The following is a 15,552-nucleotide window of genomic DNA, read 5'->3' on the forward strand; positions in this document are numbered from 1 at the left end:
ATCCCAAATCTGATAAAGCTTATCATTTAGAGATCTTGTGTTATCTTATCTTCATTAGTTTAGTTTTAAATTAATGATTATCTTTAAAAAGTTTGTTTCTAGTTATGGAGTCCAAATCTTTAAAAAGGCCTAGTCATTCAATGTAATTTTAACGAATTCTCTAATAAAGTGAAGCACTTTTTGTTTTTAAATCCATCGATCTCGCATCGAGCCATGGCGAATCACAACAAATGCACAATTAATCCCACTCTTCCCTACTCTAGATGGGAAGAACTACAATCGTTGAGTGTGCGTATGAAGGTGTTGTTTGATTTTCAAGAAGTTCTTGCTGTTGTTGAAAATGGAGTTCCTTCCTTGGAGAACAATCCAACTGAAGCTCAAAGATGCACTCTACCGAGAAGCCGTAAAGAAAGATCTGAAGGCTCTCTATTACATCCATCAAGGAGTTAATGATGAGATTTTTGAGAAGATAGTCGCTATGGATACTCGCAAAAAGAGGCGTGATATTCTTGCAAAAATCCCTACGTAGGTGTTGAAAGAGTTCGAAGGTGAGACTTCAAACCTTAGAAGGCAGCTTGAGTTGCTACGCGATGGAGAACACGTACACTCGCGGGCGTAATATACATCTCGAGTACATGCCTTTGGCAAATAAGATGCGACTCAATGGAGACAAAGTCAAGAGCAAACATTGGTGGAGAAGATCTTAGTGACAACACAACCGTGATTTGATCCCATTGCTACCGCCATCGAGGAGTCAAAAGACCTTTTCCGACATGACCGCTGATGAGTTGTGGGGCTCTTTGGAAGCATATGAACAACGATCAATGCAAAGTTCTCAAAAAACCTCTTGAAAAAGGCTTTTTCAAGCTCAACTTTCTATCAAATCGAACAAGAAAAGGAAGCTAAAGGAAACAACAGACATCAAGTCAGGCATAAGAAATATGAACATGGAACAAGAAGTAATTTTGGTGCAAGAGGAAGAGGTAGATATTCCCTAAAGAAGCCATGGATCGAGGAAGAGGAAGGTATGATAAAAACAACATTAAGTGTTTTTGTATGTAATCGATTTGGTCATTATGCAAAATGAGTGCAGATTTAACAAAAAAACAAAAGCTATGTCAAGTATCTCAAGACAAGAAATCAGAGAAGTAGTTCAGCTTTGCATAAGAAGAGGACTTTGAAGACCATGCACTACTAATGGTTTCAAATGACAAAGAAGATTATAACTTCAACACTTGGTATCTTGACACAGATGCACCAATCATATGAGTGGTAAAAAAAGAGCTTTTTGTGAATTTAGATGAATCAAGACAAAAAGTTGTTAAGTTTGCGTGATAATAGCATCATTCCCGCGTATGGGCAGAGGTAGAATCTTGATACAATTGAAGAATGGAGATCATCAATTTATCTCGATGTGTTTTATGTGCCGTGGATGAAAAACAACCTCACCGAGTATGGGACAACTCCCTTGAAAAAAAGGATATCGCATGGAGATGAAGAATGGTCATTTAACCATTCTTGATGTAAGTGGCAATGTCATCCTTAATTCAGCTTATGTCAAAAATGTAATGTTTCGCGATCGACATAAGAACCCGATATATATCAACGCTTTAGTGCTATTATTAAGGATGCATCATGGTTATGGCATCTCGATTTGGGCATCCGAATTTTAGAAGTTTGAAATTGCTTGCTCAAAAAGAACATGGTGAATGGATTGCCTTTTACCGGATCATCCTCGAACACTGCGGAAGGATGTATTCTTGAAAGCAAAGATAGAAATTCCTTTTCAACTAAGAATAACTGGCATGCTTCTCACCCTCTAGAAGTTGTGCATTCTGATGATGTGCGGACCCATGAATACACCATCCATTGGTGGGAATCGATATTTTTCTTACTTTTTGTTGATGATTACAAAGCAGAAAACTGGGTGTATTTTTGTGCAAAGAAAAATCTGAAGTGTTTGAGTTTTTTAAAAAAATTTCAAGCAATCGTTGAAAAGCGTAGTGGGCATTCAATTCGGATCTTAAGAACTCGATGGTGGTGGTGAATACATGTCTAATGATTTCACCGAGTATTGTGCAGAGCATGGAATTGAACATGAAGTCACTATCCGTTATACTCCTCAACACAACGGAATTGCTGAAAGGAGAAATAGGACAATCATGGACATGGCTAGGAGCATGCTTAAGGCCAAAGGTATGCCTAACTATCTTTGGGACTGATGTCGCTTTTCATGCTCGCTTATTTATTGAATGTATCACCAACCAAAAAAATTAGAAGATGTTACCCCAAGAAGCTTGGAGTGGATTCAAACCAAGTGTCAAACATCTCAAGGTGTTTGGTTCAATTGCATATGCCCATGTACCAGTAGTAAACAAGAACAAAGCTAGATGACGTAGAGGAGAGAAGACCGTGTTTGTTGGATACAAGCCTGGCCATCTTGGTGGATACATGATTATTTAATCCCAATCACAAAAGAAATTTATTGTTAGTAGAGATGTGATCTTTCGACGTAAGCCGGATCATGGAATTGGAGTGATCATCATCAAGCTAATTCACAAAAAGATTTCTATCCTTGAAGAAGAAACTACCCTCGCTTGAAGATGTAGAAGTTGTTACAAATGAAGATCAATTTGGAGTTGTAGCTCAAAAGATCAAGGAGGAATGTACAACCATCTTCTTGGCTAAGGAACTTTGAGGTAATTCCCTCGAGCAATGCTATTGACAATGATGGAGAACTAGTTCACTATGCATTGTTTGCGATTGTGATCCTATCAAATTTGAAGAAGCTATTAGAAATGAGAAATGGATCAATGCCATGAAGGAAGAAATAAAAAGCAATAGAAAAATAAAAACTTGGGAGCTAACCAATCTACCATATGGAAAAGAAAGCAATTGATGTGAAGTGGGTGTTCAAGACAAAAATCAAGCCAACTGGTCAGATAGAAAGATATAAGGCAAGATTGGTAGCAAAAAGGCTATGAACAATCAGGTCAAGTTGATTATCAAGAGGTATTTTCCCTCGCTGCTAGAATTGAAAATGCAGCTTAAATTAATTGTTGCTCGTCTGCTCAAAATAGGTGGAATATCCACCAAATGGATGTCAAGTCGGGCTTTTTCTTAATGGTCCTCTTTGAGGAAGAAGTCTATGTCAAGCAACCAAAGTAGGGTTTGTAAAAGAAGGAAATGCGTAAAAAGTATATAAACTCAAGAAGGCATTATATGGGCTCAAACAAGCCCCAAGAGCATGGAATAAACGGATTGATGATTTCTTTCAAGCTAACGGCCTTCTAAAAGTGTCCAAGTGAGCATGCTTTATATGTGAAAAATTAATCGATTCAGTGTGACATATTATTTGTTTGTCTTTATGTTGACGATATTATCTTTATGGGGAACAATCAAAATATGATCAAGGAATTCAAGAAAACTATGATTTCAGAATTTGAGATGACTGATCTTGGTCATATGTCATATTTTTTGGGCTTGAAGTAATTCGAATAAAAATGGAATTTTTCATTCATCAACAAAAATATGCAACATGACATCCCTAAATAAATTTCGAGATGCTTGATTGTAATCCCCTGCACGTATTCTCGTAGAGGTTGGTACCAAATTATTCAAGGAAGGAGAAGACTCAAACGATTGATCCAATATACTTTAAGAGTATTGTTGGTAGTCTCGTGTTTTTTTATCACATACTAGACCCGATATTTTTATGGTGTTGGATTAATTAGCAAGTACATGGAGAGACCTAGACAATCTCATTTTCATGTGGCTAAAAGAATTTTACGCTATATCAAAGGCACACTAGATCATGGCTTATTCTATGAATCTTCTAACAAGAATGAGCTTGTGGGATACTCGACAGATGGATCAAGGTGTGATCGGGATGATAGGAAAAAGCACTCATCGGATATGTGTTCAACTTTGGCTCTACAAAGAATATCTTGGTCATCTAAGAAACAATCCATTGTGGCTTTTATCTACTTGTGAAGCGTAATATGTTGCAAAAGCAGCCTTCTTGTGCATGTCAAGCAATTTGGTTGAGGAATGTGATGAATCAAATTCAGGTTCCAATTAACAGTCCTACAAAAATCTTTGTGGACAACATTTTCGCAATAAATTTAACCAAACATCCGGGCATTCATGGGAAAAGCAAGCACATTGACATGAGATTTCATTTTTCTTAGAGATCAAGTCAACAAAAAAGAGATTGAAGTTTTCTATTGTAAATCGAGAGGACCAAAGTTGTCTGATATCCCTCACTAAACCTCTCGAAATTTGATTCATTTGTTAAGCTAAAGAAGAGTTTAGGCATGGCTAGTCTTACTGATTTGGTTTAAGGGGGATGTTAGTAATAATCCCAAATCGATAAAGCTTATCATTTAGAGATCTTGTGTTATCTTATCTTCATTAGTTTAGTTTTAAATTAATGATTATCTTTAAAAAGTTTGTTTCTAGTTATGGAGTCCAGCCTTTAAAAGGCCTAGTCATTCAATGTAATTCTTAACGAATTCTCTAATAAAGTGAAGCACTTTTGTTTTAAATCCATCACCGAAGTCCCCATATAACAACAAACAATGTCAGTACAATCTGAAAAGAAAAAAAAAATTATAAGTAGAGAGATTTTTAGTAGTGAAAAATTGTTGTAATGAGATTAAGGTGAAATGTAGACATTTCTTTGGCCAAATAACTTGACATGGTTATATATCAATATTGTGCACATCTTATAAATGTTACCTGTCTGAGATGCCATGATGCCTTCAAAGTGAGTGTTACTATAGCAAGTACAACAAAATTAGAGCAACCTGTGGAAAAGATTAACAAACACTTGAGATCAACCTTTAAACAACACTCCCCCAATATTGAGTATATATATATATATATATGTATATAATTTATATAATAGAAAATCTTATAGAAAAGGAAGACAATAATCCTAATAAGAGAAAACAAATACCATAAAAACCATGTTTGGTAGTTAAGCATTTTCTCATTCCTATATTTGTTCTTTTTTTTCATAAAAACATGAAAAAAAAAAACATGTCTTTCCGATTGATGGCAATTTCATAAGTGTGGAAACAATTTCCATAATACAAAAAAAGTGGAAAAAGGGGGAAAAAAGAAATTCCAATTGGATGGGCATGAAATTGGAATTACCTGCGAAATCGGTGACCTTGTCAAACTTGAGAAGCACAGTGATGGTGAAGAACAGCAGCTGATAACCAGAAGCAATTGAAGGAAGAGGAAAAAGATTGAAAAGATAGAGAGAGATCAGTGAGGAATAAAATACATACAGTGAGGAAAGCAGTGAGCGGAAGGAAATGGAGGTTTTTGGAAAGAGGAGGCGAGGTGAACCCACTAAAGCACCTGAGACGCTGCATGCATCGGTGAAACAGTGCGTGATAAGCGCCGCATTCACGTGGGTGCAGGAACCATCCATACACAACCACTATTCAAAACTCCCAAAAATGTGTCATCAGCCGAAAATTGAACTCTTATCACTCGATGAGAGTTCTATCGGTGACTCATGTACCAATAGATCCGAAGGTCGTTGGCGGAAGGAAATGGAGGTTGCCAATGACCTTTTCCATGCTATTCTTTTTTTTGGATTTCAATGTTCCTTTTTTTCTTTTATGTATTAAAATTAAATATTTCTCTTTTATTAAAAAATTTATAAATTTGCAACTATAATTACCTCGCATGTATATATATATATATATATATATTGTCCAAGTAGGTCATGCTCCAACAAAAGAATAATGTCAACTAGTGGATTGATTGACCATTACAGCTCTAAGCAAGATTAGCTAAGAATTACCATACTGATTACCTTCCGAATAATAATATATATGCCTTCTGTAATTAATAAAAAATAAAAAAAATCGCATCATGCACCACAGTAGAGCAAGGGTGATGATTATCCACATTATTGGTTGGAAATTGAACCGCCAACAAATAAACTACCTGTTACTATTTGTCTCTTCACATTATCGCCAACTGCCACAATTAACGTATTTTATTGGATTTGATTTTAAATGCACAATAATATTTATAAACATTACTGTTGTGCTGATGAAAAATCCAACACACGTAAAATACCTTTTTTTTTCTCTCTTCATTTGATACTGTTAAAACGTCGGCAATTACATATTATATATAGATATATTACAATATTTAAAAAAAAAAAATAGAGATATATATACAAACTGCATATTCACATCCTCAACTTTGGTTTTTTGTTGGGAATTATTGTTTATTGCCAAAATCCATGTTTGAATAGATATAAATCAGTTATCAATGTAAAAGTACTAACTTTTTGTTGACGGTTAGAAGCTTTTTTGGGTTTTTTTTTTTTTTTCTGGTTTTAATTCACAAATAATTTCAACTGATATATTGCACCATTTACTTACGTTAGCTCAAACTATTCAGTCCCCTGAAACATATCAAAGATACATCTAATTGTGTTTGTGTGTATTTGGTTTTTTTTGGCATTTATTCGAATTCCTCCATTGAGCGTGTGATTACATGGAAGATCATAAGCAGTATATCTGTTATTAAATAAACACCGGAGATGGTTCTTCAGTTTGGACAGAACTAGCATGTGGATGCGGATGCTGATGCTGATGCTGAGCTGCTGCTGCGACACACGAATTAAGAGACATAGAGGGGTTCTGGATCAACCTTTCTTTGAATCCTGACAAAATACAAGGGAATTAATTCAGAAGCCAAGAAATGTTACTGAAATATACACAAGTAGGCCATGCAAAGTAAAATCAGATTGGAAAGTACATCACAAGAATATCAAGAAAAGGTAAATCAAATTGTTACTAGAAAGAAACGTTCATAACCATATTTCTTGCTGCCAAAGGCCTAATTATATCAACAGCTGCAAAGCTATGTCATACAATAACATATGCAGGGATTCATGTTGTATATTTAACCATCTGAATGTATTCTGGATATATGAATGATCTCTCAGATCATCATGCTTCCAAATTTAAAAACTCAAAAGCATAAGCAAGGTGTAGACAATGGGTATAGTGATGCATTTAGAGAAGGAACCAACAGTCATCCCTGGTCCACAATGAATGACGTATTTTCCTTATGTGTTGTAGACTAGAAATTGAAAACAAAAAGATGAGCAAAATGCCAAAGCACATCAACTTCGGTATTTTTGTAGCAACCTGTCCAATGTATTGCATGTGTTGAGACAGGAGATACAAATTTATAAGCCCATTGTTCATGTCACAGGAACATCAGTGCTTAGTGACATTTTAAAATACAATAAATGTATGGTGTACTGAAACCAATATTTTGGCATGAAAGAAAGTGCCAAGGCACAAAGAGTAAAGATAATCAAGATTAAGATCAAGGTGAAGCAGGAAGTCAGAAGTATGGGCATTGTTCCCATCCATACTATTGAGGAAGTTCTCAGTTCTCTCTGTGGTAAATTGAAGAGTTTTAGTTTCAATACTGGTAATGAGATCTGGTCATCCGATTGATGGCCATCTTCTGAGCCTCATAAATTCAAGTTATTATGTAAAATAGTACAATAGCATCAGTGGATGGATTAAAAGACTAACCAATTGTCCTTGATCCATGAACATCTGTCAGTGTCCACCGCATGCAGGCTAAAAGCATGTCTTGAACTAGGTGAATTGTTTTCAAAGCTGCCAAAATTGATACTCAATGAGAACTTGATTGAGTTGGAAATTCAATTATACAAGAAATGATCACATCACCTTTGATGCACAAGATCACCATGTATCACCACAAAAGAGCCTGCTTTCACCTCTAGTGGCACAAATTCTTTAATATCATATGATGGCGAAGGATGATCAAAGTGCACCCCATCTTTATCTCGTATGAACTTTCTTACTAGGCCATCTAATGGCAAAAAAAGAACAAAAATCATAAATGAGAGGGATCATATCAGACAAACAGAAATAAATGCCAATCCAAGTAAGGAAAGACTACTCTTGTGGGAGCCTGGAATTGCCCAAAGGCAACCGTTAACAATAGTTGCATCTTCCAATGCTAGCCAAAGTCCTGTGCATGATGGAGGCTCTGTACGAAGAAAAGAATTATCCTGGTGCGGAACAACTTCCCCACCAATGCCTGGTTGCTGCAATGCAAAAGTAACATGAGCTACATTCACAACTTGTGTTCATACAAAATCACATTAATGGCTCAGATAAATACAAAATTTACTAAATAAAGAGTAATTAAGGATATCTTGATTCTCAAAGCCCGAAAATCATCAAAACTAGATTTTACAACTGCTAATGGAACAGTTTATGTCACCGGCATAAAGCAAATGCATATATCTTCTTTAAAAAGAACTAGCAGTTTTGTTTCATAAATTGAAGCCATTAACTGTTTAAACACACTGCCTTTATTACTTATTGCCAGCTCATGATCATGCCACGAGTATCCCATCTTTTTCAGTGATTAATATTCCTAAAATCTTTCTCTAAAATTACCTTTCTTTCATTAACTGATTAAGATTTGTCTATTCTGCAGGATTTTCATGGATTAACTACAAACTATAAGACTGTCAAACTAACAAATATGCATGGATTAGTCAAGGTACCTTAAAAATATACATGGACTGAATAATCACTGGCCTCTTATAACCCAGCGACAAGAGCAAGCCGGAAATTTTGTCTGAATGTGAGAACTTCTTGAACACGGGATCAATTTCATGCAAAGCTGAACAAAACAAAGGAACACACATAAAAGATAAGAAATAGAAAAAACAATATAGGAACTCCACAAACAATGAAGCAACCAAAAAAGTATGAGAAAATCCATTTAAATCATAGACTCTGTAACAGTGAAACAAACCATGGCCAACTTTATTGATGGAGAGCTCCTTCGGCTGTTTCAACAGACCATCATCACCAAACGCCTTCTCTGCAGATAAACACGCACTCATCAATGCTGCTCATGAATCAAAGAAAACAAACATGAGAGGCAACACAAACCCTCAAAGAAAAAGGAGATTTTCTCAGCGCTCTCAAAGAAGTAGTCATCTGTTGACTGTTGCTGCAAAACAGGAAGTTCAGAACAAATCAAACAACGAATGCCTTGAAGCGAGTATAGACTAGCAACGACAGCGTACCTGGTTTCTAGTGGAGAAGATGGAAGACGAAGAGCCATCGAACTGGTGAAGAAGATCATCCATCTGAGACCTCATCTCCTGAATCTCCTCAGGGCTCGCGAAGGAATCGAGAACAAGAAACCCTAACGAGATTAATGGTGATTGATATCTGATAGCATCTAATCTACAGTACTTGAGTTGAATTCACTGAATTGAGTTGATATGGAGATACCTTCCGAGTTGAACGAGTCGAGTTGGTTAACGCTGAGATTTCCGAGGATTCCCATGGCCGCCTTGGGACGATGATGCTGGCGTTTGGGAAGGACGATCACCGACTCCGGAAAGACGGAATAACAAAAATGCTGAAATTGGGCGCTGTGTATTTTACATCAATGCCCCTCTAATTTATTATAATTTTATAGAGAAATTTCAAAAAAAAAAAATTCAAAGAAAAATGGAAGGAAAGATGAATAAGCACTAACTACCCTCCACTCAAAGGTAGAGTCCATATTTATTTTAAATAAAAAAATTTCTTATTTTTCCAGTAAATAAAAGATTTGAGAAACTTTGACGTTAAAATGGACTTTTACTGCTGATGGTGACGTGAGCTGTTTGTTATATGGCACCTCGTGATTGGGTGATCCTAACAATTATGAATCTATGATACCAGATTCATTTGATTGATCATAAATTATAAACTAGGGGAGGAACCCCGTATTTTTCTAATTTTTTTAATTCCATAAAAAAATAAATAAAACAAAACTTTATTTTTTAATTTTTTAAATAATAATAATGTGTTATTAACTTCACACCACTCCACACCGCATGACTCATAAACATATATATATATATAATATATAATAATAATAATAATAATGGAAGATAAAACTGCTCCTTCCTGTTTTAACAATAATGAAAATGTTTTAAACAGGATGAAATCCAAGCAATTCATCAAGTAGATAAAATCAAAGTCAACAACCACCAGAACAAATATAGAATCAAATTGGATGATCAATGATGATGCCTTCAGTATTGCTTGGCTGAATCAAAGTTAACAAACTTGAAAGTCTAATTTGGTTGACAAGCAATGAAAAACCAGTACATTTTATACAGAGAGTTTATTTACAGTCAAGTACCAATCAAGAGATGAACAGGCCCTACCAAATTCATGCAGTCATCAAGCTCTAATTTGAGGGTTTTGCTCATCTACTCATTGATCATCATAATGGAACATGCAGGCTCACATCCAAATCAATCTTCAAAGCAAAAATAGCTGCAGCCAAAAATAGCTGTGGTGCCCATGCCAAGGCCGGCGATAAAGCAACAGGTCCAACTCCATAAGCTGCCATGAGAACAGAACATATCTGTACATGCGCAAAACACTTCAACTAATGATAAAATTGAAAATTTACAAATATTACACTGAGCATATATTTATTTGTCATACCTTCAAGTGTAGTAGTGAAATGATCAAACATGCCAATAGAAGCGCTCTTCTTGTCCAATATCCACCGAACTTAATTATCCATGAGGAAATAACGCTCAAAGAATACTTTGGTGGTGCTCCTCTCACAAATTCCTGGCCTGGTCCTCTTGGTGATGTTTCATAAGCACAGCTCATTTTCCTGTGGTAATACAGACGACAGCCAGAACATTTGGCGAATAAGCCATAAATTAATAGAAAGGTTGGTGTGACAACCAAATACATGAAAGGAAGTGTGATTGCCATAATGTCAGGGTAGCCTTGCTCTTCTTTGATAAATGGAGCTGATGGAGTCTGTATGCTCCAACCACGCATGTACATTCTGGCAATGCCACCATTTTCTGATGTTGCATGACCACAAAACCATGGCATCTTAAGTAAATATAGAAGATAGAAAACCATGGCAAGCCAAAATTTTCTGCTCCTTGAACCCTCTAACAAGTACCAGAGAAGGGGAAAAATGAACTTCTTTTGTCTAATAGGAGAGGAAACCGATATTGACGTAGCCCATCTCTGATATAATTCATTCCTCTCCATCAAATAATTAAGAATCTTTGGAAGAAAAAGAAGCAAAATGAGGAAGAAGATGTTGCTCCATAGAAGAAACAAATAGAGGTCCTCCCAATGTACATTAAAAATCAGATAAACCAGCAATGTGCTTGGATGATAGGCAAGTTTACCTTCTACCGAGAATGGCCTCATTGCACTTGCAGTTTCCTTGCCTTGATCATCTATAACGAATACTTGTAACCAAAGTCGGGATGCGGGCATGCTTTTATAATTCTCAGCATTCCATTTGGCATGGAATAACGGCTTGAAATTGACAGAGCCAGTCACAGGCTGCAGTGGTATCTCTTCCACTACTTTAAAAGCTCTTGCTGAATCAAAAACCCTGGCAGTCACGTTGCGGATTGGTTGAACAGAGAAAACAAGAGAATTGATATCATTCCTTACCACAGGATTCTTCATTTCATCTTGATTCATACATCTAGAATCAGTGGGATGGGTGATGAGAATGGTTGTCTGGAAATCATCCAACAGCTGATTTTGGCTTGAAAGCCCAATATCCAAGAATGAAACTGCCCCTCCATCTATAGCTAGAATTCTCATCAATCTAAATTCCTTCCAATCTCCTAGTTCCCACTCCCAAAACTGGCCAACATGCTCTAATCCGTTAGGACCAGATGGAAAATCAATCATATGAAGTCTCCAGAGTGTTTTACCGAGCTTAGCATGCAGGTGGCCACAAATGTATGCTGAAACTGATTGCCTGGCAAAAATGCCTTCATACCTCCTTCTTCTTTTTGACGAAGCAATAAAAGATGTTGGGAAATGTCCAAATACTACTTTTGTCACCAGTCCGCCAGGTTGACTATCCCAATACTGGAGTTCTGATTCCACAGCATCAAGCGTTCTGTCAGTTGGATGACCAAACAAATTTGATGGCCACCGAATTCCATAGCCAATAGTATCATCTATGCCCAGAAAGTGGTAGATTCTATTATCTCCCTAAAAAATCTTCAAAGAAAAAATCAGTTCAAATACTTGAACAAGAGCACTATCCATGTCTAATTCACTAAGCAATAATAACTGGAGGATAGCTAGCTGCATGAAATTCTTACAGAGTAGCAAATGGTAACAGTAGGAAGTACAGAGGAGAAACCTTAAGTGCAAATTTATGATTCAAAAATTGTTTCACCTCTAAGAAACATTTAAAATAACAACTAAACAATGATGAGATGAAACAACAAAATTACCTACCACAAGAGAGATGCTGTTCATGGTGTTATGCCTGTTAAGCTGAGAATTAATACTATGGATGGAGAAAAAATCCAAATTGTGGCCAACATAAGGAACACCATACTTGTCATGATTTCCCCTTATGTCAAATATTCTTCTGTTCTCCAGGTAATTATGCCCTACAATTGCATCCATTCCGTTCCTGTATTGCATCCATTCAGACTCATCTTGCCTTGAGCTTGATCTCCTCTCATTTTTCGCATCTGATTTTGTTAAAAATAAAATTAACAATCTCAGCCAAACAACAGTACTCTTTGAAAAAGGTGCAAGCCAACGTTACGAACACATTTCACTATCTATAAGATGCTTTGAACAAAATCCCTGAATTATGTTCTCATGAATGAAAAAAAAATGTCAGCACAAGTATGACAATAACAATGCAATGTTGACCAGCAAAATCTGCACATTGAATAACCAAAGTTCAACAGGTCACTGGACTTACAAACTAAGAGAGCTTTAAACATTTTAAAGAGCACACTGTTCTTCCTGATCAAAATTTAAAACCACTGACAATTGTTTGGCCTGGTTTCACACCACAATTAAAATAAACTGGATGCAGCTTACAGAAACCATTTAAATCTTGCTATAGTGCTGTAGAACATCATGAACCTAATAGTAAGACACAGGTCTATTTTAGTGTGGGTTGTGAAGAGGCGTGGGTGCAAGATATCTATCAAGGGCCTAATCAACCTGTTAAATTTCTTACCGCCCTCAATAGCAAGGACAAAGTGCCCATACCCTTTGAAAGGGCAGATGATCATCCTCATACCTTAGGTAAACTCTGCACTGATGATGAAGATCCACACATAACACTGTTGACCTCAGCAATCACCCTTTTATGTAGGAATGCACAACAAGAACCCAGAAGATGCGATATCCATGGCTTGGCACTAAAATGTTCTATTCTTCTAAATACCAACTAGAAAAGTTATGCATGTCCTTGAGATAGCAGTTACCATGTTTGCCATTGTATTTGGAAATCCTTTTTCTACAACAAGAGTTTCTAAAAAGACCTTCAAGTAGAATCTATAATTCCAAACTTCCATCTAAAAGCTCTGTTAATTTTTTTTCTTTTCTAAATTCTGAGAAGACCTTCAAGTAAAATCTATAATTCCAAACTTCCATCTAAAAGTTCTGTTAATTCTTTTCTTTTTTAATTGCTTCTTTCTCTAGTTTGTCAAACGCTCATCTTCTTTAACAAAAGATCTTTAAATGATTCAAGAGCTGTAAACTTCATCTTATTTAACAAAAGATCTTCAAATGATTCAAGAGCTCTTTTCAATTTAGAAAGAGCTTCTAACTACTCACAGGATGATCTCAAAAAGAAAAGTAGCACTTGCCGTCACTCTGGAAATAAGGAATCAACATCCAAAATTCAATATTTAAGAGTCTAACAACACATACAAGCAATTCAATGACCAAAACCAGTGAAAACAGAGGTAGAATAGAGAGACGAACACCTGATACGCATTTCATCATCCTTCCATCATCAAACCTCATCAATAGAACACGATCCAAAAACCCTAACTTTCTACCGTGAATCATGCTGCTTTCATCATAAAAAACGAGAAACAAGAAGAAATCGAGGGATGCTCATACCAGTGATGTCGCCAGTGACAAGGAGGAGAGAAGGCCGGATGACACGAAGGGCAGGGGCAAGCAGTCGCAACAAATCAGCGCCACGCTCGGGATGGTAAGCACTTAAATGAAGATCGGAGACCTGGACAACCCATGCCACGTCGCCGTTGAAACGGAAGAACTCCCTCGACGGAGAGCCAGCTTCAGCGCCACCTTCTCCCATCCCAATCACGGCTGTCAAGAAGAAGGAGACGATGGAGAAGAACAAGAGAACAGCCATTGTCGTTGGAATGGAGGAAGGAGACGGAATCGATGCATGTCCCGTGCGAATGAGAACTTCCTTCGAATCGATGCCCTCTTTGAGTCTTGATTCTTGGCATTCTAGAATTTGAAAAGTAAAAAATAAAATAAAATTTATATATATATATATATATTTGGCGCTTTCGTCAATTACGGACATTCTAGAATTTGAAAAGTAAAAAATTTAAAAAAAAAACACACATATATACGAATTTGGTACATGAACACTAAGCATGTTTCTTCGTTTGTTTATAATGGCAAACTCTATATTATATATATATATATATATAGGTTCAATCATCTGCTATCAACCGTTAGATTGCTATCAAACTGTTTATCACTGTTGGATCAATCATTTGTTTATGTTCATAGAATTAAAATCTATAAACGTTTGCGATCCAATGGTTCATGAGTGTTGGAAGAATAGTGTTAATTAGCACTGTGCTTACTTGCGAAAGTCCATAAATAATTTATTTCCATATATATTGTTAATAAGGGGATAAGGTGAAAATTAATAAAAACAAATTGAAAAAAACATTTCTTATTTATTTATTTTTTATTGAGAAATAAATACAACTCTATCAATTTTTGTAATTAAAAAAATTATATTTATCACGGGAAGACCTGTTGTTTATAGATTCAAATTAATAATTTTAGGAAAAAAAAAAAAGTCCAAAAGAGATCTTTTATTTATAGATTCAAATGAATCATTTTAAAAAAAAATTAATCCTGGTAATTGATATTTTATTCCATTAATTCATTATTAGAGACTTATAAATTTGATTCTTTTTGGGATATTGATAACGTTGCGTTGTTTAATTGAGAATACAACAAAATTTATTTAAAATTTAAAATAAACTCTAAAACTATATCTAAATATCACATTATATTTTTTTCATAATTTTATTTTTCTGTTCAGTTTGCATTTCAGCTCTAATTTTTATTAAAAGTTGTGTACATTCTTGTGGATAAGGTCACAAGAATGTTTAAATAATTTAATTATTTATTATGTGATTTCATAATATATTGAGCTAATATATTTGCTTTATAGACGGAGCTTATTTTAAGATACAAATGGTATTTGCAATGTTTGAGGGAAATTAACTCCACCAAGATTTATCTCTATTTTATTCAAATTTTCTTATTATTTTTTAAGTGTTTTCATTTTAATTTTATTTATTTATTTATTTGGATAAATATGACGACCCACTCGAAGAGGGAGAGGATAGATAATAATAATAATTATTTAACATGCAGGGGAAAGGTGGTAGCAAGCTTCCGCAGA

General features: G+C 35.6%; 2 protein-coding genes and 1 long non-coding RNA gene across 4 annotated transcripts; all 3 read right to left on the reverse strand.

Annotated features, from left to right (window-relative positions):
• Window positions 1-4,553: 4,553 nt before the first annotated feature.
• LOC120253620 lies at window positions 4,554-5,304 on the reverse strand. The gene is made up of 3 exons (XR_005534343.1): window positions 5,161-5,304; window positions 4,741-4,808; window positions 4,554-4,593 (listed from the first exon to the last, which is right to left on the reverse strand). It is a non-coding gene; the product is annotated as an uncharacterized LOC120253620 (long non-coding RNA).
• Window positions 5,305-6,444: 1,140 nt separating this feature from the next.
• Window positions 6,445-9,499, reverse strand: LOC120253621 (phytanoyl-CoA dioxygenase). Of its 2 annotated transcripts, none has more exons than XM_039261925.1 (9): window positions 9,339-9,499; window positions 9,128-9,249; window positions 8,991-9,045; window positions 8,851-8,919; window positions 8,597-8,715; window positions 7,981-8,128; window positions 7,746-7,890; window positions 7,587-7,673; window positions 6,445-6,697 (listed from the first exon to the last, which is right to left on the reverse strand). In XM_039261925.1, the coding sequence occupies exons 1-9, from the start codon at window positions 9,391-9,393 to the stop codon at window positions 6,655-6,657; spliced, it is 843 nt and encodes a 280-aa protein (XP_039117859.1). In that variant the 5' UTR covers window positions 9,394-9,499; the 3' UTR covers window positions 6,445-6,654. The 2 variants fall into 2 exon arrangements, with proteins under 2 accessions (XP_039117859.1, XP_039117857.1); XM_039261923.1 differs by having other exon boundaries at window positions 8,991-9,051.
• Window positions 9,500-10,109: 610 nt separating this feature from the next.
• On the reverse strand, window positions 10,110-14,494 carry LOC120253622 (putative metallophosphoesterase At3g03305). Its single transcript, XM_039261926.1, has 5 exons — window positions 14,469-14,494; window positions 13,989-14,348; window positions 12,351-12,592; window positions 10,554-12,098; window positions 10,110-10,470 (listed from the first exon to the last, which is right to left on the reverse strand). Exons 2-5 carry the CDS (start codon window positions 14,245-14,247, stop codon window positions 10,327-10,329), a joined length of 2,190 nt encoding a protein of 729 aa, XP_039117860.1. The 5' UTR covers window positions 14,248-14,348; window positions 14,469-14,494; the 3' UTR covers window positions 10,110-10,326.
• Between the last annotated feature and the right edge of the window lie 1,058 nt (window positions 14,495-15,552).

Source organism: Dioscorea cayenensis, unplaced genomic scaffold (assembly GCF_009730915.1).
Source record: "Dioscorea cayenensis subsp. rotundata cultivar TDr96_F1 unplaced genomic scaffold, TDr96_F1_v2_PseudoChromosome.rev07_lg8_w22 25.fasta BLBR01000136.1, whole genome shotgun sequence".
NCBI classification, from domain to species: Eukaryota; Viridiplantae; Streptophyta; class Magnoliopsida; order Dioscoreales; family Dioscoreaceae; genus Dioscorea; species Dioscorea cayenensis.